General features: G+C 39.5%; 1 protein-coding gene across 4 annotated transcripts in view; it reads left to right on the forward strand.

Moving 5' to 3' along the window:
- RGS17 (regulator of G protein signaling 17) overlaps positions 1-24,215 on the forward strand; it is a 93,227-nt gene that overhangs the window by 51,641 nt on the left and 17,371 nt on the right. For 2 of the 4 annotated variants that reach the window (XM_039234129.1, XM_039234126.1), the window contains one exon: positions 12,834-12,973. In XM_039234129.1, the coding sequence (XP_039090060.1) occupies positions 12,855-12,973 (119 nt within the window). In that variant the 5' untranslated portion in view covers positions 12,834-12,854. Of the gene's footprint in view, positions 1-5,617; positions 5,646-5,828; positions 5,973-12,833; positions 12,974-24,215 lie in introns of those variants that run through there. The other 2 variants (XM_039234128.1, XM_039234127.1) reach the window with 2 other exon arrangements.

The following is a 24,215-nucleotide window of genomic DNA, read 5'->3' on the forward strand; positions in this document are numbered from 1 at the left end:
CAGAAATTACTAAGATGAATGGCCTGGCCTTGGCCCTCAAAGAGCTCATACTCCCATAGGAAAAACTCACAAAGGGCAAAACTATGAAACAGCATGAAATCTGAGCAACACTAGGTTCTTCCCAGTAGGCTGGTCTGGCAAAGTGGTCAGGTTTAGGAAGCGCCTCTGCGAGGGGCCAGTGATACCAGAAAGGGTCCAGTGATATAACAGGCTTGGATACAAATTACAATCAGATGGGTAGGAACACAGAACTGTGTCAGAGCCGAGAGGGAAGTGGTTATTTCTGCCCAAAGGGGTAGAAGACAGAGGGAATAAGTGAGACGAGCACTAAAGGGATAGCATTTCAACAAGCTCTTTGTGATTTTTTTCCCTCCTGCATTGTAGTTAACTAGAACCTACTACGTCTTTCTGACTCACGCACATAGCTCCTCTACACACCAATCACAACGCCCCAGGTTCACAACTTAGCTTGGCCTGAATCAGTGCTTCTCAGGCTTTGCTGGTATGCAGATCATCAAGGAACCCTGTTAAAATGGAGAATCATTTGAAATCTGAGATGGAGCCCAAGACCTTCATTTCTGAAGACCTCCCAGTGAAGTGATTCTGCTGGTCCATGGACCACACTGTGAATGGCAAAGTCCTGAGTTTTCACTCTTAATTTTTTTAATGTTTATTTATATTTGAGAGAGAGAGACAGAGAGTGTGTGCGAGGGGGGAGGGGCAGAGAGAGAGGGAGACACAGAATCCCAAGCAGGCTCTAGGCTGTAAGCTGTCAGCCCAGAGCCCGACACAAGGCTCGAACTCACGGACCGCAAGACCATGACCTGAGCTGAAGTCGGACGCTTAACCCACTGAGCCACCCAGGCGCCCCCTGAGTTTTAACTCTTAATGTGAGAACTTCAGTAATTACCGAGTCAGTCTCTCACCTTGCAGTTATATTTAAAAACCCATCTTAAAATTTTGAAGAAAAATCTTCATGAAGACAGAAGATGTCTAGGAGTAACATGAACAAGAACAAGGATTGTGATTGTGATTACACAGTACTAAGCTCCGTTCACCTGAAGCACTGCTAAGGTTAGTAGTCATAACAGCAATAACTATGTATTCTCCTCCGTGTGACTACTGACTGAGGTAAATGTCATCTCCCTATTTGACCCACAAAAGCAGAGGTGAAGTCACTTACTCATGGCCACCTGGCCAGGACAAAGCAGACCTTTGTGACTCCTGACCACACTTCTCCTCCAAGCCAATGCACTCTAAAAAGCACAGTCCAAAGAAGAAAATGGAAAGTTGAGAGAAGAGCAGAATCATAAGAGACATTGTGATGTTCTGTGGAATAAAAATGGCAGAACGTTCTGAGGACAGAAACGAGCAGCAAAGCTGTCCAAGGTGCCCTTATCAAACAGCCCTGTTAAATAATGCTTTCACATGGGTCCAATGGATGCACATGAGCCAGAGGAAGAAGAGTGCTGACTCTGATCTGCTTCTATACTTTAAAGGTAGAGGAAGACACAGCAGCAATTATATTTTAGTCTTATATATTTATATACTTATAAATATGTATGAAAATATTACCAACGTGAAGAGAGAATTGCAGCCTCAACACAGTGACATTTTAGCAAGCTTTATATATCACCTAGGAGAAGAAACACATGGACACATTCACTGATGGAGTCAGACTTAACCACTCAAAGTATGGACCGGAACCACATTCTTAGGAGTATTCATTTTGAGTGCACAGAGATTATTTCTTGAGTTCCTTGTAGTTTTAATGGAGTCACAAAAATGGTGTTTTTGAAAACAGCATGCTAAAAAATAGCCTCCCCCCCCCCAAAAAAAAAGCAAAAACTAGTTTGGATACAGTTCTTTTTAGATAAACATGTCATGGCAAGAAATGACTTTGAAAGCTTGCTCCGTTACACAAATAAATGCAGGCTTAGCTGAAGCAGAGTGGTTATCAGAAATTTTAAATTGAAGAGTGAGTTGTTTTCCTTCCCAGGGAAAATACATTGCAACCAGGAATAAATGTCTGTCCATGTTGAATTGCTTCCTTGTCCACCCTGGTGCTAAAGAAGCCCTGATAAATTTGGCTTATTTAGCAAATACCTTTTTGGGGCTAAACACTGAATCAACAACTATATGGCAAATCTCAGTGCTTTCACTAAACATGAGAAGATGGCTGCAATTATAATGAAGTTTGATTGTTGGATAAGGAGTTGATTGTGGGGACTCTGAGTCACTTGAGACTCCGTTCATTTACATGTGATAAAAATTACAGTGTTAATGGTGAAATGGAAAACCAGACTATTAGTCTTCTTTCTTCACTGAGTAAGCCTTTGTGCAGATCCCTGAGATAGGAAGATTCTACCCAATGGATACAAAAGCTTTACCACCCACCCTATAAGAAATGATCTCTCAGCAAGAAGATTGCGATGGAAATCTTCAACATCTGTAGCCTGAAAACCGCGTACCACACCACCTCCCTGGTAACATTGAACCAGCCCTCTCCAGTATTATCTTAGGAGGAGCTGTCACTTATTAGATGCTTGCTATATTTATAAAAATTTGTTCCAAGTTACTTTACGTAGTCAATCTGTTTGACCTTTACAGTAATAATGATGTACTATTCTATTATTGTTGATCCCAAAGGGATACTTTTGGAAAGGATAAAGAGCACTGTTCAAACTTGACAATATGTCTTAGAGCTATAAGAATTGTATGTAAAAATTTGAAATCTCTGCCTTGGGAAAAAGATATATATATTTTTTAATATGAGGAGTCTCCTGAGTTCACCATCAAAATATTCAGTATATATTTTGCATGTACTGTGCATAGAAATTACCACTAGATTCCAGGGAAACCAATATATATATGATATTGATATCATATATCATATATATTTCCTCTTAAGAGTTCTACAATTCTTTTGGGAAACTGTATGAATTAAAAAGATGAAGAATAATATTAATATAATATTAATCAATGCTTAAGAACTGACAGTGTAATCTATAAGAGTGTAGAAATTGATAACAAGGACTTCCCTCTGTTTCCCCAATGTATTTTGAAGAGAGTAGTTAGCCTGGGCAGCCCTTTTCAAGAACAATAATCTCAGAATTAAGATATCTTTTGTCTGTAACCATCCAAGTAAAATTGAGGCCTCTGTAAAGCAACCCCTTTCAAAGGGTTGTCCAGCCTCCATTAGATGTTTTTTGTTGTTTTTTTTTTTCTGAGAGAGAGAGAGAGAGAGAGAGAGAGCGAGCATGAGCAGGGGAGAGTCAGAGAGAGAGGGAGATACAGAATCTGAAACAGTCTCCAGGCTCTGAGCTAGCTGTCAGCACAGAGCCCAACGCGGGGCTCAAACCCACGAACGGTGAGATCATGACCTGAGCCGAAGTCGGCTGCTTAACCGACTGAGCTATCCAGGTGCCCCTCCATTTGAATGCTCAAGAATACTTGGCTTGATAACTAACCTCACAGATAAATGAAAATCTCGTCTGACCATCAGACAGACTTTCCATATGTGGAAGCAAGAGTCTTAATTGCTTCTGTTCGTCAATCCATCTTCTAACATTTGGGAGCTTACAAAGCAGATCTATACTCTCTCCTACCTGATGTCACTTCAAATGTTAGAAAAGTATGATTCTGATTGTCTGACTTTTCTTTATTAGACCAAACACCTTTGTTTTAAAAATAGTATTCATACGAGACATTTTTGAGAGTTTTGTTTTGTTTGTTTGTTTGTTTGTTTGTTTGTTTTTGCGCTGTCTTCTTTCTGGTCTTCTGATCATATTTCAATTTCTTTCTTAATTTGTGGCTAGAATTAAACATAACCATTTAACCAGTCCAGAGAAGACTTGTCACCAGCTTGTTTTAGAAAACATGTTTCTATTAATGCATTCTGTTTTCATTAACTATTTTGTTTACATAGTACTGTTGATTAATACCGAATTTATTGTCCAGTAAATCACCTGGAATTTTTCATAAACTCCTTCTAAGCCATGTTTCTCCCCTTCTAGTCTTATGAAGACTTTTTAGATCCAAGTTCATATCCTTATATTTACCTTTCACATTTCATCTTGTTTTATTTTGTTCATTGCTCAAACCGTAAGGATTTTTTTTTCTGCATGGAGCTGTATTTGATGTGTACATTAAAGTGTACAAGTGTTAGTTTGATACATCTATATATTGCAATACGATTAGCACCATGGCATTAGCTAACACCTCCATCATGTCACATAATTATCATTTCTTTTATATGGTGAGAATATTTAAGGTCTAGTGTCTTAGCAATCTTGAAGTATATAATATATATAACACTATGGCATTGTGCTCCTGTGTTAACTATGAGCACAATGCTATAGACTCCAAATTTTATTCATCTTCTAACTGTAAGTTTGTACCTTTGACTAGCATCTCCCCTGTTCCTCCACACTCAGCCCCTAAACCACCACTCTACTCTCTTTCTACAAGTTCAGCTTTTTTTTTTTCAAGTTCAGCTTTTTTAGATTCCACACATAAGGGATAGCATACAATATTTGTCTTTCTCTGTCTGCTTTATCTTGCTTACCTTGCCCTTGGGGTCCATCCATGCTGTTGCAAATGGCAGGATTTCCTTCTTTCTCTATAATATTCCATGTTATATATAAACTACATCTCCTTTATCCATTCATCTGTTGATAAAGGTTGTTTCCATCTCTTGGCTAGTGTGAATAATGCAACTACAGAGAACATGGGAGTTCAGATATCTTTTCTATACCTCTTTTTTATTTGTTTGGACATATACCCAGAAGGGAGATTGCTGGATCATACAGTAATTCTATTTTTAATTTTTTGAGGAACCTCCACACTGTTTTCTGTAGTGGCTAAACCAAGTTACATTCCCACCTACAGCACATGAGTGTTCCCTTTTCTCCGCATCTTCAACAATACTTGTCATTTCTTGTCCTTTTGTTAATAGACAATCTAACAGGTGTGAGTTGATACCGCGTTGTGGTTTAGATTTGCATTTCCCTGATAATTAGTGATGTTGAGTGTCTTTTCATGTACCTGCTGGCATTCAAATAAATCTCTTCTTTGGAAAAATGCCTATTCAGTTCCTCTGCCCATTTTTTTATTGGGTTGTTATTTTTTGTTATTCAGTTATATGAGATCTGTATATATTTTAGAAATTAACTCCTTATCAGATATATGGTTTGCAAAGATTTTCTCCCATCCTATAGGTTGTCTTTTCATTTTGGTGATTATTTCTGTTGTTGTGCAGAAGCTTTAATAGTCGGATGTAGTCCCACTTACTGATACTTACTTTTGTTGTGTAAAGATGGTTTTCATCACTGCATGCGATCCTGGAAAAGGGAAAAAGCAACATAGAATAAAACTGATCAGGAGGAAATGAGATCAGAATTTTCCTCCTTGGTTTTATTTATTTTTTAGTTTAAAAAAATTTTTAATACATGTTTTAATGTTTGTTTATTTTTGAGAGAGAGACAGAGTGTGAGCTGGGGAGGAGCAGAGAGAGAGGAAGACACAGAATCTGAAGCAGGCCCCAGGCTCTGAGCTGTCAGCACAGAGCCTGACACGGGGCTCAAAACTTCAAACTGAGAGATCATGACCTGAGCCAAAGTTGGACAAGTTGGCCGCTTAACCGAGTGAGCCACCTAGGCGCCCCGTCTTCCTTGTTTTTAGAGGATACAAGTAATGCCCAACAACAACCCCAAAAAGCCTTCCCTCATCACTACCTCAGATTTATGGGTTTTTCCTTGCTAGCAAATTTGCCTAAGTTTTGAGGGGGACATGGTGACGCTCCAGGACTAATCTTTATTCCATAACAGCTTTCCCAGCACCTCACTGTAAGAGCTGAATGAAGTGTTTTCCAAGGTGGCCAGTGTGAGAGGAGCAGCGTGGGATGGCACGGCCCATGCTCCCACGTTCCAGGGCCTCACAGCTCAGAGTCTCAAGTCCCATTTCATGCACAGGTATGTCCCTCTCTACAAAAGAGAAACCAGTTTCCCCTACCTCATTCTCCTCTACACGGTGAAATTAAATAGTTTCTTGACCGTTCTCCCTAGGGAGGTTGAGCGAAGGGAAAAAGAATTGGCCTTCAGATATTCAAAAGTGTTGGAGAGTTTTCATCCTTGGTTTTGCACCCTTTTGCAAAACATTTTCTTCTCTTTTTTCCTTAATGTTATTGAGAAAATTAGTTTTGGTTAAAACTAGAATCAGTCAGGGGGGTGGGGGTGAGGGGGCCTGGGTGGCTCTCCCGGTTAAGCCTCCAACTTCAGCTCAGGTCATGGTCTTACCATTTCGGAGTTCGAGCCCCGCGTCGGGCTCTGTGCTGACAGCTCAAAGCCTGGAGCCTGCTTGGGATTCTGTGTCTCCCTCTCTCTCTGCCCCTCCCCTGCTCATGCTCTGTCTCTCTCTTTCTCTCTCTCTCTGTCTCTCTCTCAAAAATAAATAAGCATAAAAAAAAAACTAGAATCAGCAAACTCTAGAAAAGTTAAAATATAACAGTTATGCAGATCATGCCTTCTGTATGTACAAATAAACCCCAGTGAATTCTGTTAAGCACTGGGGTTTAGAAGGGCACACGGGAAGTAGACGCGAGGGTTCCAGGATGGGAGTAGCCACTATTTGCCGTGCCTGTTCGCCCAGAGAGAGCACTGTCACCTAGGAGCTCTCTAGATCCCTTTTCTTCCCCCTCTCTGTGCGTGTAATTCTTTGGACAGTGCAGCTATGTAGCAAAATATGTCAACAGACTGTTTTCCTTATATATAGCTGTATGCCAGGCTGCCCAGGAGAAGTTCAGACTCTAAACACAGCTGATATATTACCGAATATAAATACCGAACTGCCAGTATTCAGGGACACATACAGACCAGTCAGATAAATAGAAGCAACCTGCTTCAAATGGTGGGGGTACGTACACAAGAGAAATCTGTGAGTAGTAAATTTATTTTTGCCGGAAGGAAAATGTTTATGACACAACATACCCGATTACCTCAGAAAAGCACAAAGAAGCCATTCACCTGTGGGTTTTTCTTTTTCTAATGAGCCAAAGGACTTAGGAGACAGCGAAAGGCAGTGCAAATCTAACATAATATTTGAACTCCTTCTCAGTGGTTTTAAACCACAACAGTGCACCCAACATGGCATTTCTCTACAAATTTTCCAAAATTAAATATTTAACGGTGAGAAAATTAAGGTGTTCAGTTCTCAAGAAGGTGAATCTCCCTGCAAACTTGGGATAAGATATATATAAGGACCTCTGTCTGGTATAAAGCTGTATTATATTTATGTGTGTATGTGTGGGGGGGGGACGATTTCTGAGGGAAACAATGAAGTATAGATAAGGGCAAGACATAATAAAACAAATACTCCTGTGTACAATACTCCAATTAAACAAATATTATTTTGTTATTGCTTCATGTCTTTGTAAAATAAATGATCAGATAAAATTAAAAACCCCTTCTTTTCCAGTCACATTCCCATCCAAAGTCATGGATCTAGTTTCATACTTTTATTACTTTACTATGTATATTATCCAGAGAAAAATAAAAGGTATTGTTTTATATACTTATGGAAATTGTGTTATAATAATAAATATGTTACCAATATGTTGCTAGTATGTTAATAATAATTACATTAATAACACATCATAATAATCATGTTAATATTTTGCAGCTATTTTTCCATTCAGTGTTATTTTACAATTTCCATGTTGAATCCTATAGATCTAAGTTACTCACTTTAAGTGTTGTGTTGTATATCATCAGTATAAGGAGATCGCCATTTTTATTCATTCCTGAAAAGATGAAAATATGGAATGTGTCCCATTTAAGGTATCAAAAATACTATAATTAATGTCTTTATATGCATATGTGAAAGTTTCTCCAGAGGATTCATGTGGGACTGGAATTTGTTAGCTACATTGCCGTGTAGCCAGTATTATTCTTCAACATGATTGTATGAGAGCTTTCATTTACCACGTACTCTCTCAAAATTGGTACCCTGTGACTTTTTCACTGCGGGAAAATTGATTATGGAATAATTGTTTTATTTGAATTGATTACTAGTTTTGAGCATTTATTAATCTAATTCAGGGTTAGATTAATAACGTCTCCTTTGCCCACTTTTCTATTAGGTTATTTGTATTTTTCAATTGTGATGTGTTACTTATATATTACAGACAATAATGCTTTGTATCTTCTGGTCTGGTTCTCATTTTTAATTCTATTTATGTTATCTTATTTGTTCAAAGGTTTTTGATAAGTTAGACTATATCAAAAATAATGTTTTCCTTTTTGCTTGGTCTTCTAAGAAATCGTTTTCCTGCTTAGAAACTACAAAAGCTTTTTTCGATATTTTCTTGTCATATTTTTATCATGTGTATAACACCTATGCCTGATTCATCTGAAGTTTATTTGTGTGTGTGTTCTAACTTAGAAATGTGATTGTTTTGCATATATAATCTAAGTGTCTCAACACCACGTATTGAATTTTTTGCTGAATGGTAATGGAAGCATCCTCTAATCATGGAAGTCATGATGGCAAATATGCTTGAGTCTGTGTCTCAGCTCTATACAGATTCCATTCTCCTGATCTGCTTATGTATCCCCATGCCAATGACATACTGTCATAACTATTATTGATTTATATTATTGACATGATACCCCCACTTGTTCTTGTTTTCAGAAATAGCTTGGTTACTTTCAGCTCTTTATTCTTCCACCCAAATTTCAGAATCCCTTTGTTGCATCCCATGAATGATTAAATTAGAATTTCTATTACAATCATTGAATTTATAGAATAATTTGGGACAATTAACATTTTGAAGATATTCCATTTTCCTGCTTGAGAAAACAACCTAATTCTGTATCCAGGTTTATTTTATGTTTTTTGGTAAAGTTTTGTAACATTTTCATAAAGCTCTTACACACCTTTTGTTAGAAATACTACCAGTTGCGTTTTGAGAAATTTTTAACTCATTTGTGTGATGCCTTTCTTCCTTTTGATATATTATAATTAGTTATTGGTAGTATATTCAAAATATATTGATTTTTAAAGCTCAACCTGGTATCCTTCTTGAACTGTCTCTAATAACTTTGTTGAATCTCTGGGAATTTCTTTGTAGACAACCATATCACTTGTAAATATTAACATATGTGATTTCCTTTCCAGTCCTTATTTACTTTTTCTTATTGTATTGCATTGGCTAGGAAATTAATACTTTTCAGTGTTGAATGTGATAGAGCTTGTTTTTCTTGTCATTAATGAAATGGCTTGTAAAATTCACCACTCAACAAACAGTTTTCTGTTACCTACTGTGTGCCAGGCATTGTTACAACAATGAACAAAACAGACAAAATACCTTCATGGAAGTTATTTTCTAGTTAGTTAAACAAACAAGGGTGGATAGGTCATGCTGGGGGTGGAGTAAGGGAGGTGTGATTTTCAATAAAGAGCAGGAAAGTTCCACTGAAAATGTAACGTATGAGTAAGGATGAAGTTAAGCACTGAGTGCAGAACAGCCAGTGCAAAGGCCCTGACACATGATTATCCCAGGCATGGTTGAGGAGGCCATTGTTGTTAAAAAGAGTGACTGAGGAGGAGAGAAAAGGACATGCACTCTGAGAAGTGATGAAGGACCAGATTGCAGAACTGCTGGCTTTTACTCTGAGTAAAATGGGAAGCCACTGGAATATTTAGAGTGGATTTAGGTGGAAGAGCCCTTGCTGAAGTCATCTCCTTGGGTTTAAAAAACTCACTTTGAAAATAAATAAAAAATAAATTAAAAATAAATTAAAAAAATAAAAAACTCACTTTGGCTGCTCTGTTGAGACTAGAATGGACTGGAATAGGAAGAGAAAAGATGAGGAGTAGTAAAAACAGAAGAGGGGTGGAAGGGAGCAGTTAGGAGGGCTTGCATTTGCTGATGTGCTGATGTGGGGGGTCTGAATGACAGAGAGGAGTCAGGATGATTCCACAGGGTTTTCCCCCCATTTGGTCTGAATGATTAGAAAGATAAATCTTTTCATTTACTAAAAGTGGGAGAATTGTGGGAGGAACAAATTAGTGAAGAAGGAAGGCATCAGATTGGAACATGTTGTGACTGAGATGGTGAGATGAGAAAGCCAAGTGGAGACATCAGGTAGGTAGTTGGATATCTGAGTCCTGAATTCAGGAAAGTCATCTTTACTGCCTTATCAATTTGAGAATTCTCACCAGTAAGCAGGTAGGTCCTATAAAAGTTCATCATAAAAAATGACAGAGAAGAATTCTAGGGACCAAATACGGTGGCCAGCCAAAATTTGGAGGTGAGAGAGATGGAAAGGAAATAACAAAATAGACAGTAACTAGTAAGATAGAATGCAAACAGATGAGTGTGGTACCCAGGAAGGCACGAGAAGAAAGCATTCCAGAGAGGATAGGGTGGTCGCTGTGTCACAGGTGGGGATAGGCCCAGAGATGATGATAAAAGGACTCTTAGATTGAACAATGTGGGGACATTATGATGCATATAAAAACATTGTTAGTGGAAGGAAGAGCAACCCTTCCATTTCCTTAATTTATGCAGTCTTGAATTTAGTTCTAGACTATTCTAAACAGAGAAACATGGGGTTTTACTTGAGACAGTCATTAAGTTCAAAATCAGAGTTTATCATTCAATACTTACTTGATTCTAATATTTCACTCCTTCCCTCTTTGTTCTCTTCTGACTGAAGTGGAGTATATATTGTTAACCTTTTAACTGGAAATGCTATAAGAATACATAAGCATTGACCCATGAAAATTTTAACTCTATCCCTTACATGAACATAGAAAAAAACCTTAAGATGTATTTTATTCTCCAATTTAAAAAAACCAGGGGTGCCTGGGTGGCTCAGTTGGTTGAGCGTCTGACTTCGGCTCAGGTCATGATCTCACAGTTCGTGGGTTCGAGCCCAAAGTCGGGCTCTGTGCTGACAGCTAGCTCAGAGCCTGGAGCCTGCTTCAGATTCTGTGTCTCCCTCTCTCTCTGACCCTCCTCTGCTCACACTGTCTCTCAGAAATAAATTTAAAAAACATTTTTAAAAAATCAATGCATGAAAGCATAATTTTGAATGCATGACCTCACAATACTAAAACAAAGTACATTATGGTTTTAATAAGTATTGCTGTCACACATGATGTTGTATGTATATGATATACATACATTGCATATTATGAAGAACATCATGCATCATTTCTTTTTCTATGAGGTCATGCTATACTTGATATTATTCTACTAAAACAAAGCTTTATTTTTTTATTTTTTATACTCAACCAAGTGCTAGATCAGGATTGGTCTTATAACCAATAAGACAGCTCATGTGGCCTGCTCCGTAAGGTCACAGGTAGTGTGTGTCCTGTACCCTGATGTTTTTCTCATTTGACATGTTATATACATTCCACCAAAGTAATTTCCCTGGATTTTAGGACTTCTCATCTTTCCACCATTCTGTACTGAATGAACACAAATCCAGGTGGTGGTGGAAAGGTGGTGGTGCCTTTGCAACATGGACTCCTAACAGAAAAGGGCGCTTTGCCAGTATTACCAAGATTAGGGCCCCACAGGGCGAGGCAGATGTATCAAAAAGGAGATGCGGTGTTTTTGTTGTTTGAAGTTTATGTATTTATTTTGAGAGAGACAGAGAGAGAGAGAGAGAGAGAGAGCAAGCAGGGGAGGGGCATAGAGAGGGAGGGACAGAGGATCTGACACTGGCTCTGTGCTGTTAGCACAGATCCCAGTGCGAGGCTCCAACTCATGAACTGTGAGGTCATGACCTGAGCTGAAGTCGGATGCTTAACCACTTAACCAACTGAGCCACCCAGATGCCCACCCCAAGATGCAGTGTTTAAAAAGAGGCTCAGAGGGGCGCCTGGGTGACTCAGGCCATTAAGCGTCCGACTTCGGCTCAGGTCATGATCTCACGGTTCATGGGTTCCAGCCCCGCATCGGGCTCTGTGCTGACAGCTCAGAGCTTGGAGCCTGCTTCAGATTCTGTATCTCCCTCTCTCTCTGACCTTCCCCTGATCACACTGTCTGTTTCTCTCTCAAAAATAAATAAAACATTAAAAAAAATTTAAAAGAAGCTGAGCGAACACCAGAAACAAACTTGATCTGCCTCACAATGTTACATAGTTGGAAACCCTGCAACCTGATTTGTAAAGCTCAGCTAACCCGACCGTAAACATCAGTGGAGAAACAAGCTAATGTACACCTGCCACAATCATTTAAAGGTGTTCAGAAAGGAAAGCAGATGAAATCATTCTTTAGTAAAGAAAGAAGTTAAATTTTTAAACTTTATCATATTTACCTTACCAACTGATTTTGACTCTGTTGCACCATCGTTATAATAGTTTTATGTAGCAGATAATAGTGCGTAGAAGTTTGTCCAAAAGCGTTTAAGATATTCTCTTAAAAATGTATTCTTGAGAATTTTTGACTGCTAAAGCTTATTCATTTTTACCTTTTCTTTATTTTTTAAAGTTTATTTATTTATTTATTTTGAGACAGAGAGATAGAGCATGAGCAGGGGACAGGCAGAGGGAGAGGAGGAGAGAGAGAATCTCAAGCAGGCTTCACGCCATCATCGTAGAGCCTGAGGCGGGGCTCGAACTCACAAACTGAAAGATCATGACCTGAGCGGAAACCAAGAGTCAGTCACTTCACCGGCTGAGCCACCCAGGCTCCCCGTTTCTACCTTTTCTTAATTTATCTGCTCCCCCTAATTAAAGTATGTCCCCTTCCGCATGAGCTATTTATCTTTTCCCTTGAGTTCTTCATACCTTAATGTCTTCTCTCTTCTTTCATCCAGTTGGGTACTGAAGCAGCTGAAATGCGAAAAAGACAGCAGTCACAAAATGAAGGAGCACCTGCTGTGTCTCAAGCACCTGGAAACCAGAGGCCCAACAACACATGTTGCTTTTGCTGGTGCTGTTGCTGCAGCTGCTCCTGGTATGTGGCACTTCTCTGTATGACACAGCCCTGAGCTGGGTCCTCAATAGAATGGATAATGCCTGTTCATTCTTATGGTCATAGAAACTTCTCAGTCAGTCTCCTTTTCTGCTTTTACAAGTAGGGATTATTGGAGACCATCACTGGAAATAGAATATTTCCCCACAGTCTACACTTAAGTTGATAGTAAAGAATGAAAACTTATTTTATATCCTGTTTTTCGCCATCCATGCTTCTTCAAGATATGGTAAAAATAAGATGATGGTTATATATTTATTTAACCAGTCACAATAACGAATATTCGCCAATGTTCCAGGAGGTGCAACAACGTTAAGACAATGTCTAGTTGTACTGTGCATCATATTTGACGTTGTGTTTTAGTTATGTGGTATGTCAGAGGGGCTTGATTGTTCAGTCACAGAGCCACAACACTGTGAGCCAGGGTGGCACTCTCAGCTACAGACTCCTGGTACGGGACAGAGAAGGAAGTACCGCAGACCCATGCCCACAGATATAAAAGGACAGAGGCTGTGATGAGTATGAGGTCTAAGTCAACTAAAATATCTGAACTTTGAGCCAGAGAACCTGCTTTCCGTTGTGATTTTATCACTGACAGGGTCTGTAACCCCAGACACACCTTTCGTCTCTGCTCTTTGGTGTCTTCATTGGCAAAATTATGAAGAGTTAGACAAGGTGATTCCCAAGGTCCTGTCTAGTGCTTAATTTCTGTGATTCAGGCACCTCAGAAAACCTGCTCCGGTTCCAAATTCCCAAAGTGCCTTCAAACAAGAAAATCAGTAAGACCCCGAATCCTACGATATATCCTCCAAGGGGGGATACTAGACTTAATGGAACTTTCCATAGAACTGTAAGTTTGGGGGTCCTTTAAGATCCAGTTCACAAGTGGATCTTCTGGGTCTCCCTGGCTTAATTCAAAACTCTGAAGAAATGCCCAAATGCTTGAATCATCTTCTTATATATGATTGCTACAGTTTCCTGACATCCATTGAGGTTATTGTTACCATACGGTGGCATAATATTCTGTCATTATGGCCAAAATAGAAGATGAAACGTATTAAACTTCAGTGGTAGCCATGGTGTTGAACGAGCTCTGTCCCCTCTACTGAACTGCATTTCCAGAAAACCATGAGACATTTCAGTAATTTGGAAGGTTTTAAAGTAGTTCTTATAAATACCAAAATTGCTTCTCAGATGATGATTCTTTGTTAGAGAAAGTCATATCTGACTCCTTTTCTTTCATTTTTAAGCCTTAACTATTTCCGATGGAGGAAATAGAGTTCTAGAGGAGGGAACTATTTCAATAAAATTGTATATATATATTTTTTTCCCTTATACCTCCTACAGAAATCATCTAGCTCTGGTCTGAATCCATGAAGTAAAGTGTAATGATTGAATATGGTGGTTTGGAAGTCAGACTGTCTGAGTTCAAATCTTGTCCTCATCATCACTGTTTGTTTGATCTTCAACAAGTTACATAATGTCCTCAAATTCCTCATATGTCAGATTACAGTAATAAGAATCCCTACTTCATAAGGTTGTTGTAAACACTGAATGAAATAAAACACATACAAGCCAAAAACAGTGCCTAACACATGAGTATGCATTTAAGAATTAGCTTGCTAGGTTACAGAACACTTCATATTGGAAAACTAATATTTGAAATAATGTATGTATATTTTTAAAAGATCAGCTAAGAATAATCTTGGAAAGGAAAGGAATTTTATTATAGATTCTACATAAGACATCGCAAATATATTGTTACATCATGTTGACGATTATATTTCTATTTATTTGTACTATGCTGTGTTCTAGAAATCACTAGATGATTTTATTTAACTGCTAAAACATTTCTGAATTGCTTTGGGATTAAAACACCAAAACAGATAAGAGTACTGAAGTTTTGTTGTGCTATATTTGTTTGCTGTCAAACATATTTGGTGATCTTTGCTTCTATCTGGCTTACATATATTTAGTGAGACTTGCTTTTCTTCTTAAAGTGCGCATCGAATCACAAAACATTCAACATGAGCTCGCGAGCATCAAATTGTAACAGAACACAGACTATGGATGGAAAACAAAACAGCTTTTGGAAGCTGCCTTAACTCTTCACACCTCTAAGTTGATGCGTATTTGAGCTCAAGCACTTGGTGCGTTGGATGAGTGTTCTGTAAGGCAGTATGAGTTCTAGACTGAAGTGTCATTATCAAGAACTGTATTTGTTAGCAGTAAGTCATGGATGCCTCTTCTAAGCCATAAAACACAGTCTGCACTTATAAGTTTTCCATATGTGATAAACACTAAATAATTTCTAAAGTAAACAACTTGAAAAAAATTGAAAACTTAAATTGCTTTGATTTTTGAATTTTAATTGTGACAGTGTTATCTCATTGCAAATGAGAATTTCCTTAATACATGCCTTTTGAAAATATCATTATTTTTATATTTGGAGTTTGAGGAAAAGAATGTTAAAGCCTTATTAGTGTGGCAAAACAAAAGAAAGAAATGTTCTTCAAATTTTCCAGGCTAGGTCAGAGGAGCAGAACAGAAAGAAACACTAAAAAAATGTGAATTTAGGGACCAAAATAAAGTTAGAAATCAAAATATGAAGTAACTGTCATTTGTAAATAGGAGCCGTTGGCAGGTAGCTGATTTCGCCTCCCTTTAAGGAAATAGAATGCTGGGAAAATAAATTCCTGCATCTAGTAATAAGTACAAATACCTCACCCTAGCCTTACATGTTATGGGTTTTTTTTTTTTATTTTTTAAAATGTTTTTATTTATTTCTGAGAGAGAGAGAGACACGTGAGCAGAGGGAGGGTCAGAGAGAGACACACACACAGAATCTGAAACAGGCTCCAGGCTCTGAGCTAGCTGTCAGCACAGAGCCCGATGCGGGGCTCGAACCCACAAACCGTGAGATCATGACCTGAGCTGAAGTCAGATGCTTAACTGACTGAGCCACTCATGTTATGAGTTTTTAAGCAACATAGTATTTCCCTCCAGTTTCCATTTCTCTTTCATATGTCAGCTTCAGCTCCTCTCCCATTTTTAAACTTTTTCCTGTCTTCATAAAATTATGACTGTGCCTTATGTTGGGGGATGATACAGAGATCAAGTATGAAATTGCTGAATATTTCCACAGTTTCCTTCCCAAACTTAAAAAATTGGGGCTTAATTCATAATGACTTATTAAGCTGATCTGCTCTCTGTCCCTTTCAAGAAACCACTTCTGTCCCCAAATCAGCCTGTTTCCCTTCTCTCCCCACGGCCTTCTGTTGCAGGAGGAGAAAACAAGGGAAGGTGGCTTAGAGCATGTAAGCTGTGTTACATAACTGAATCATGGATGCCTAGTCTGGGCTATAAAATGAACAGTGTATAAATTTGCAAGTCCTTCCATACGTGGGACTAAGCTGTTCCTGACCAGGAGGAGAGAGAGTTTTGTCAAGACTTTCTGTCTAAAGGTTCAAGGTTACCACTGTGAAAACTTAATTTATATCAAGATTCAGACAGAAGTAGTTTACTCTCTTCGCTTTTCTTGATGGGAAAGAACCCTTTGAAAGATGTGCGCTCCTCCCCACAGAGCCGCCTTCTCCAGGACAGTAGGGGGCAGTGAGGGCTTCCCCCGCCCCACACCCTTTCCAACACCCCCCACCCCCACCCCACGCACTGAAGACAACACCTATGAAGGTGCATTGCAAAGTAGAAACTGCTGTGGGCTCACGAAAGCAAGGTGCCTCAAGAAGGAGATGCAAAGCTAGAGCTTTCAAAATGTATTTTGAGCTTACAGCTGATTTCTAAATTGTCCCACAAACCCTCTCCTAACATCAGACGTTATGTTAAGATAACCGAGACTGTGGTCTTTAGGCGCAGATCCATCCTTGTTGTAATTCCTGGTTGCTCCTGGTGGGTGGTCCTGTCAAGCACGGCAGAGTTCCACGTTCAGTGGTAACAAATCAGAACTCAAGAGACTTCAGCTCCCATCTCTCCAGAACGTTCCTATTGACTTCTCATGCCGCTTGGTGGAAGTAAGGTGATACCTCCAGGGGAGTTGGGGGCCACAGTATTTCTGGCCACAGTCCTGGGCTTCCCTCTTGGCAGCTTCCAAGGAGATGATTCTGTCTTGAACTGTTTTACTTAATTAGACTTAGGTATAAGCTTTGGTTTGAAAGAAAACAAAATGGCCTCATTAAAAAAAACTAATGTCCGGAAAATGCTAGTTCTAAGGTTCCAGATAAGGAAACGGAAGGCTTGCCTACTCTCACAAAGCTCATTAGTGACTAAAGGCTAACATTCAAGTCTCTTCATATCCAGTCTATTGTTTTGTCCACTTGAAGATGCCACTTCCAAACTCTTCATTTCCGGGTTTGATATGAACCATTCCCAAAGCTTTTTAGTTTCCAAGTCGAATTCACAATCTCATGCACTGCTTTCCAGGTCAGATTCATAGTCTTGTGCACTAGTGTGTATTGCCTCCAAGGTTTGGTGCACTGCCTCAGATAGTCTTTATTCTTCTCAGAGAAACTGTCCCTCAGACTGAAATGAGCTAGCCCTGTGAAGGCTAAAATTGTCTCTCTTTTGGACACATGACTTCCCAGCGTTCCCAGACCATAGGATAGATCTAAGTAATGTGAAGCACTTCATAAACATGTTTTCAGTTGCCCCTCCCTCCATTTTTAACGAGTACCACAGTTTCTGTAATTCAAAACAGTGCAAGAATAATGTCCCGTTTTATTCTCCGATGCTGTCTCACACTAGCTCTCTGCCAATGAAGATACTACGATACATACTTTAAAAGCCAAAGATTATTTTTCAAAAGGAAAAACAAAATCCACATCTGCTCCTTGGTGAAGAAACCGCCCCCTGGAAATAAATCTGCAAACACAAGGTGAATCATTTCATCCGAGGTACCAGTGAATAAACACTTTACCTGTCACACTAGGAGACCTGATTTGTGGTGCGTGGGGGAATGGGGGTTGTGTGCCTAGGATTTCCAAGTACTTGTAACCAGTCCTCATAAGTATCACTTACAAACACTTCTACCGTTTTGAAACTCCAATCTCCGCATGGCATAAGTGAATTTCCTCAGTAGTTTCCAGGACTTACGTAAACCTTAAACTACACGGTCCAAAGACATCTACTAAAATGAACCCAGGTTCCCCATCTATAACCACAAAAAACCACAAAGTGGTTATTAGGACCATGGCCCTTCTTTCTATACGTCACACATTTGTGAATTCTCTCATTTACAATTTATTGAATGCCTATTCTTGCCTTGTACAGTTGTACTTCTTTAGTTTTTACCACATTCTCCATGCCTCTGCATCAACAGAGAATAAATTCTCAAGAAGCAGTTGAATCTAGGAAGGTCACCCTCTAGAAAGCTCGGTACTCAAACTGCCTCCGGCAGGTCTGTGTCACGTATGACCAGAATGCTACATATTGGAAAACTGCCAGAATTAGAATACCTCCATCCATTTCCATTGAAGGCATACCATTGCTTCTCTTTCTGACTCTGTGTTTACAATAAAGGTGTATTTTTTGAGTATCACCTCGCAGTGTTTAGATCGTCAGTGGAAAGATGGATGTGTAGAAGACAAAATCATAGTTGAAAACGTTATGCCCAGTCTCACTTAGAAGAATAGAAAGAATGAGCCAGAAAAAGGCTGGAGAAAGGAGGTTATGTTAATTCAAGTCAGAGGAGGCAAGAGCCAGCTTAAAAGGAAAGACAGCTCACAGCTAGCTGAATCCGTGAGGAACCAAGGAAGTGTCCTCCCGAGAGCTGGAGACACCCAGTGAGGACCCCTGTGGCACGATTTCCCTGAAGTGGAGGGTGAGTAAGAAGGAGAGTCTGGTGTGAGGAGCCTGGTAAGGAATCACAGAGCTGTGAGGATACAGAGAGGCAGAGAAGGGGAAGTCAGGTGGCAGAAGCCTCAGAGAATGCAGGAGAGGAATGCCAGTACCCCAACACCCACCCGTTTGCCCTGTGGGGAGCGTGGGAGGAGCTCTGAGAGAGGCATGGCCATCAGAGAGCTGGGTGCCAGGTACAGCCAGAGCGGGAACATGGGCTACAGAAAGAGAACACAGGAGAGTGTGTAGGACATGGAAAGGAAGTTCCGAGGAAAACAAGTATCCTCCGAGTGGGAGAGAGAAGCTCACTCTGGTGAAGAGGCCCAGGGGCTGACCGGAGGAATGATACTATAGGTACAGAGGTTGGGAGTGCTTTCTGGGACAGGGACAGGGCCCTGCATGGACACAAGTGGGGTACGCTGGCCCAGATACCCCAGTTGACTTCAAGTCATTTTAGGATCAGACTCACCTCTTTCAAGGTGAAGCTTCAATTTGAGGGAAGCTGAGATTCCCTTCTTGCCTCACTCAAAGCACAATTATTCAATTTCTGAAACATTAGGAAATTCAGCCCTTTCAAATCCAGGCCAAGTTTATTAACTCTCCGGGCAGTATTTAAGAACTTCCCCTCCAACCTCCCCAATGCAGCAATAGTACAAAACATAAGCTTATGACATTTTTGCTACCCCTACCCTATCTGCAAAATGTAGTGGTTGTTACATCTGATGGAAATAAGTATTCACTCTTTATTTTTGTTCCTCTCATTAAAACTCTTTGTTATTTCTTGTAGACCTGGTTCACTTTTTCATGGTCTAAGCATGGTAGACCTATTAAAATACGCCCGCTGTTTTAGGATGTCACTCAGGGATTACTTGTTCCTTGTCAGATGCAACAATGAAATCCACTTCCTATGAACATGAAATTTATTGTATCATAAGTCTGCTTAATTGGGGTGTATAAATATTGTAAGTTCCAATGCTGTAAAATCCATGTCTCTGTGTCAGATGTCAGTATATTATGTATCAATATTCACCTCCTGCCTGGGAGCATGGATTCCTAACTAGAAAGCAAATGTCTGCCATTACTATTTTTTTCTATAAAGCAACATAGATTATTTAAAAGTATAGGGCCATTTTAATCGGCTAATTCTGTAAGAGTGGACAGATAATTCCATGTGTTTTATTCTAAATAGGTGTGTCTTGTCGTACTTAAAGATTACACAGATTCTCACGTGTCTACCTCATACAAAGCCTACTAACAAGGGACCACGTTGGGGAGGGAAGAAGCCAGCAACACTGGAATTAGACCTGCCTGTGTCCTGATCTCATGACCTACAACTCTGAAACCTTGGGCGAGTGATTGTCTGAGCGTCAGTTTCTTCATCTGTGAGATGTAATTAATAACACACATACATCAGTGAGTTTAGGTTTCAGTTCATTCTAGGGGCCTCCTGAATAATCCTTTATTGATAGGTTTTACTTCTGTCCCCCTTGCAAGTCTCAGGCTGAAAGGAAATGAACAGACTTTGTAGGATTTGACCACTGTATGCTTAGCGAGTTCCAGTCACATTGTCAGCGAACGTAAGAGAACCATTTCCTGCATTCTGTATCCCTGACCCTTTTCCCCTAAATGTCACATTCACCAGCACAGGTACAACTCAGCTAAATTTCCCCACAGATCAAGATTATTGCTTTCAGTCGTAATCATTCACAAGGATGCTTCCCACCTCATCCTGTACATATTCACACACACAGTAACTGGAACATACCAGGGAAGGGATGGATGGGGGATGGATAAGTGACCCTCTCAGCTATCAGATGTCTTTCTGAGTATCAGCTGCTAGAGTTCTGACTCCCTCACTCTGCTTTGGATGCTAGGCACACAAATTAACTAAAACCGGAAGCTTGAGCTCCAACTCAGCTGATGCTTTCAAAGACTTAGATGACCACATGCCATTTTAATAACAGTGTCTACTAACTAAATAGAGGTCCATGCAGCCTTTTCACATTCAAGACTATTTGCTTTCCCACAAAAGCATCAACTAACTTAATTATGGCTTACAGGAAAAATTACAGTGGGTTGAAGGAAGAGCTTAAAATAGGATTTTAATCAACCTGAGAACTGAAATGGAAGATAGATATTATATAAAGAATATATAAATATTCAGTCCTGTACTTCTCATTTTCTTATAAAGCAAAGTGCTTTTTTTTTTTAGTTTATTTATATATTTTCTTTTAAATTTTTTATTTTTTAACATTCATTCATTTTTGAGAGACAGAGCATGAGCAGAGGAGGGGCAGAGAAAGAGGGAGACACAGAATCTGAAGCACGCTCCAGGTTCTGGGCTGTCAGCACAGAGCCCGATGCAGGGCTGGAACCCACAAACTGCGAGATCATGACCTGAGCCAAAGTTGGATGCTTAACCGACTAAACCACCCAGGCGCCCCATGTTTATTAATTTATGAGAGACAGAGACAGAGTGAGTGGGGCAGGACAGAGAGAGAGGAAAATAGAAGTCCCAACCAGGCTCCACGCTGCCAGTACAGTGCATGATGTGGGGCTTGATCTCACGGACTGTGAGATCATGACCTGAGCCAAAACCAAGAGTTGGATGCTTAACCAACTGACCTACCCAGGTGCCCCAGTCCTGTACTTCTTTTAATTTTAAGGGGCTTTGGGGGGAGGGGGGAAGAGACTTGTTTACACCAAATAAGAAACATCAGTTTTTTAAGCTAAACATAAACTTTACATAATGGATCCAGATTTTAACTGTGTTATAGCTTGTCAGCAGTTGGCCTACTTAATCAAATTAATGTGCCGATGAACCTAAAATACATGGCTTGGAGTTTGAAATAAAAATTTTATACCAAAGGAAAAAGGGGATCTTTGAAACCCATTTTTTTTTTCAAACAGAAGCATGTATAGTGAGAAATTGTAGCAAAGAGAGAGGGGATGGGTAGATAAAGAGATTTCTCTTCAGTTACATATAACCCAAACTAGAAAAAAAATAGTTTGGAGAATCTTCTCTCATAATGGCTCTTTTAAAGAATTTTAAATAAAAAAAAATTTTCCTGCCTGTTGCTAGTTAGAAACCTTGTCAAATTAATTTGTTCCGAGAATGTATGACCTAAGTACCATATTACCACAGTAAGAGACATTAGAATTTCTCTAATTCAACTTATTACTGGAATGGAGATCTATAATGTTAATAGGATTATGCATGCCCCCCCCCTTTTTTTTTTTAAGACTAAAGTGTTCCTAAGTCAAATGACTTAAAGCTGGGGAATATTGAGAACATTTTCTAAATACCAAAAAGGAAAAATGGGTGCAATTATGCACACCTCCCAAGATTAAATTTATCCCCTTCAAGTTTGATTATTTCACTCCCTGAAAACCTGAATGACTCTTCTCCAGTTCCTTAGAAAGATATAATTATCAAAACCCATATAAGAAGAGATTTTTTTTTTCCAAGTAAAGGTAATTACTCCCAGAAACTTCCGGTTTTCTTTTATTCAGATTTGATTAAAAATTTTATTTTCTAAAGGCAACACAGCCATCTAGTGGACAGATTTTTACAGCTGATTATTTTACTTTTGAGAGGTTTAAGTTTGTGAAAGAAAAACCAAAGCCAAATAAAATAGCTGTTTTATGACACATGATTGTATTTCCCATGTGTCATATGATTATTAGATATGATTATAAAAAGTATGGGGGATATTAATGGGGCAGTGGTGGTTTTTTTTAGACAAGTGTTGTATAACATTTCCAGACACAAATTTCCAACCACCATTGCCATCCCCACATACTCCTTCAAAACGAAGTTGTTATACGAAAATGTATACATGAAGGTGATAAGGTTGAAGTCAAGGGTTTGACTCCAACTAGGTTTTTATATGTGAGAAATTATAGGTGGCATATGGTTGCTGCCCCCCTCTTGGTGCCATTTTTTTCTTCCGTTTCTTGTCTTTCCCAAGCAATGCATCACTGCTCTTCTCCTTTTCACACTCCCTTCTCAAAGTTACTCTGCCTGTGTGAGCAAGTCGTACCCTCCAGGAGGCTCTTTGCAATAGCAACACATGGTCCACAGTCATGAGTGGAATCTTCTCTTCTCTTCCTCGTCCAGGCTATGCTGTGAAAATGCTCTGTAACAACTCCTTCCTGGGAATCTCAAACTCCAGGCTTCCTGCCGGTATCTACCATACAGTAGCCCTCTGGGCAATAACCCCTACAGCCTGATAACCGGGAACAGTGCTTATAGAGGACACATGTGAACTCAATCAACTGGTTTGTGATAAGGGTTTTCCCTTTTCCAAACACGGGCAGAGCAATTGATCTTTGTAAATAACTAAAAAGGTAAAAAATACCCACAATTAAGTCTTTTATATAAAGAGAAGTGGCATTGAATAGTGAAGATGGACATGAGACCAGAAGTCAAAAGACGTGAGTTCACCGCCAGCCCTGATATGGTTTACTTGTGGGGATGGTGTAAATCAACCCTGGGTACTGTTTGCTCTTAAATAAAATGGGAATGATTAATAACCAGTCCCCTGCTTACCTTACAGGACTGTTGTGAGGAAGAAGTAAGTACTAAGGTAAAGTATGAGGAAGTGTTTTATAATAATGGCAAAGTGTAAGGCTTTATTTCCTCACAAGTTGAAATGAAAAGCTCTTTGGTAAACTTGGATGTGTCATTTTAATATGCACCTAATTTGCCCTTCCATTTAATTAAGCATGTTTGATAATTTGCCTTTTTGTCTCAAGTTTTTAGTCTTTGCTTTACAACCTTGTATGGTGGGGTTTTAACATTATCCCCATTACGACTGAAGGACAATAAAGCATGGAAAACCAAACTCATCATAAAGGAGGCATATTCTACATTTGGAGAGCACCTCCTTGTCTGCCTGGCCCATTCCATAAGCACACGTCACTGCCTGCTTCTGATGTACTGCTCCCCCCGCCCCCCACCCAAAACCTCTGATCTGCCCATTTTAGCCTATATTTATATCATGACTTTTTACAACTCTCAGCCTCTCAGGTGTGACACTCCCCCTCTGCTTGGATTTCCCTTTGTCCAGATCTCCATCTGAAACACCTGCTCTTTCTTCCGCTCAGTCTGATCATTACCTCTTCTGCAAAGCCTCTCTCAATTCTCTCTTGCAAGAGTGTAGCTACTGTAACTACCTAAGAATGGTGGATGAATACCACTCTTTTAGCTCTCATGCTTATTTACCTGTCAGAGCTTTTCAGTTTTGGAGACCCTGTCTTATTCATCTTGAATTTCCAACCCAGGCAACATTACAGGGACCAGGTGTCTCATACATATTTATAAGTCGTTGTTGATTCCCAAATAAAGCTGTAGTATTATTTTACCGTGGTA

The sequence above is a fragment of the Hyaena hyaena genome, unplaced genomic scaffold (genome assembly GCF_003009895.1).
Source record: "Hyaena hyaena isolate Hyena2069 unplaced genomic scaffold, ASM300989v1 scaffold_81, whole genome shotgun sequence".
NCBI lineage: Eukaryota > Metazoa > Chordata > Mammalia > Carnivora > Hyaenidae > Hyaena > Hyaena hyaena.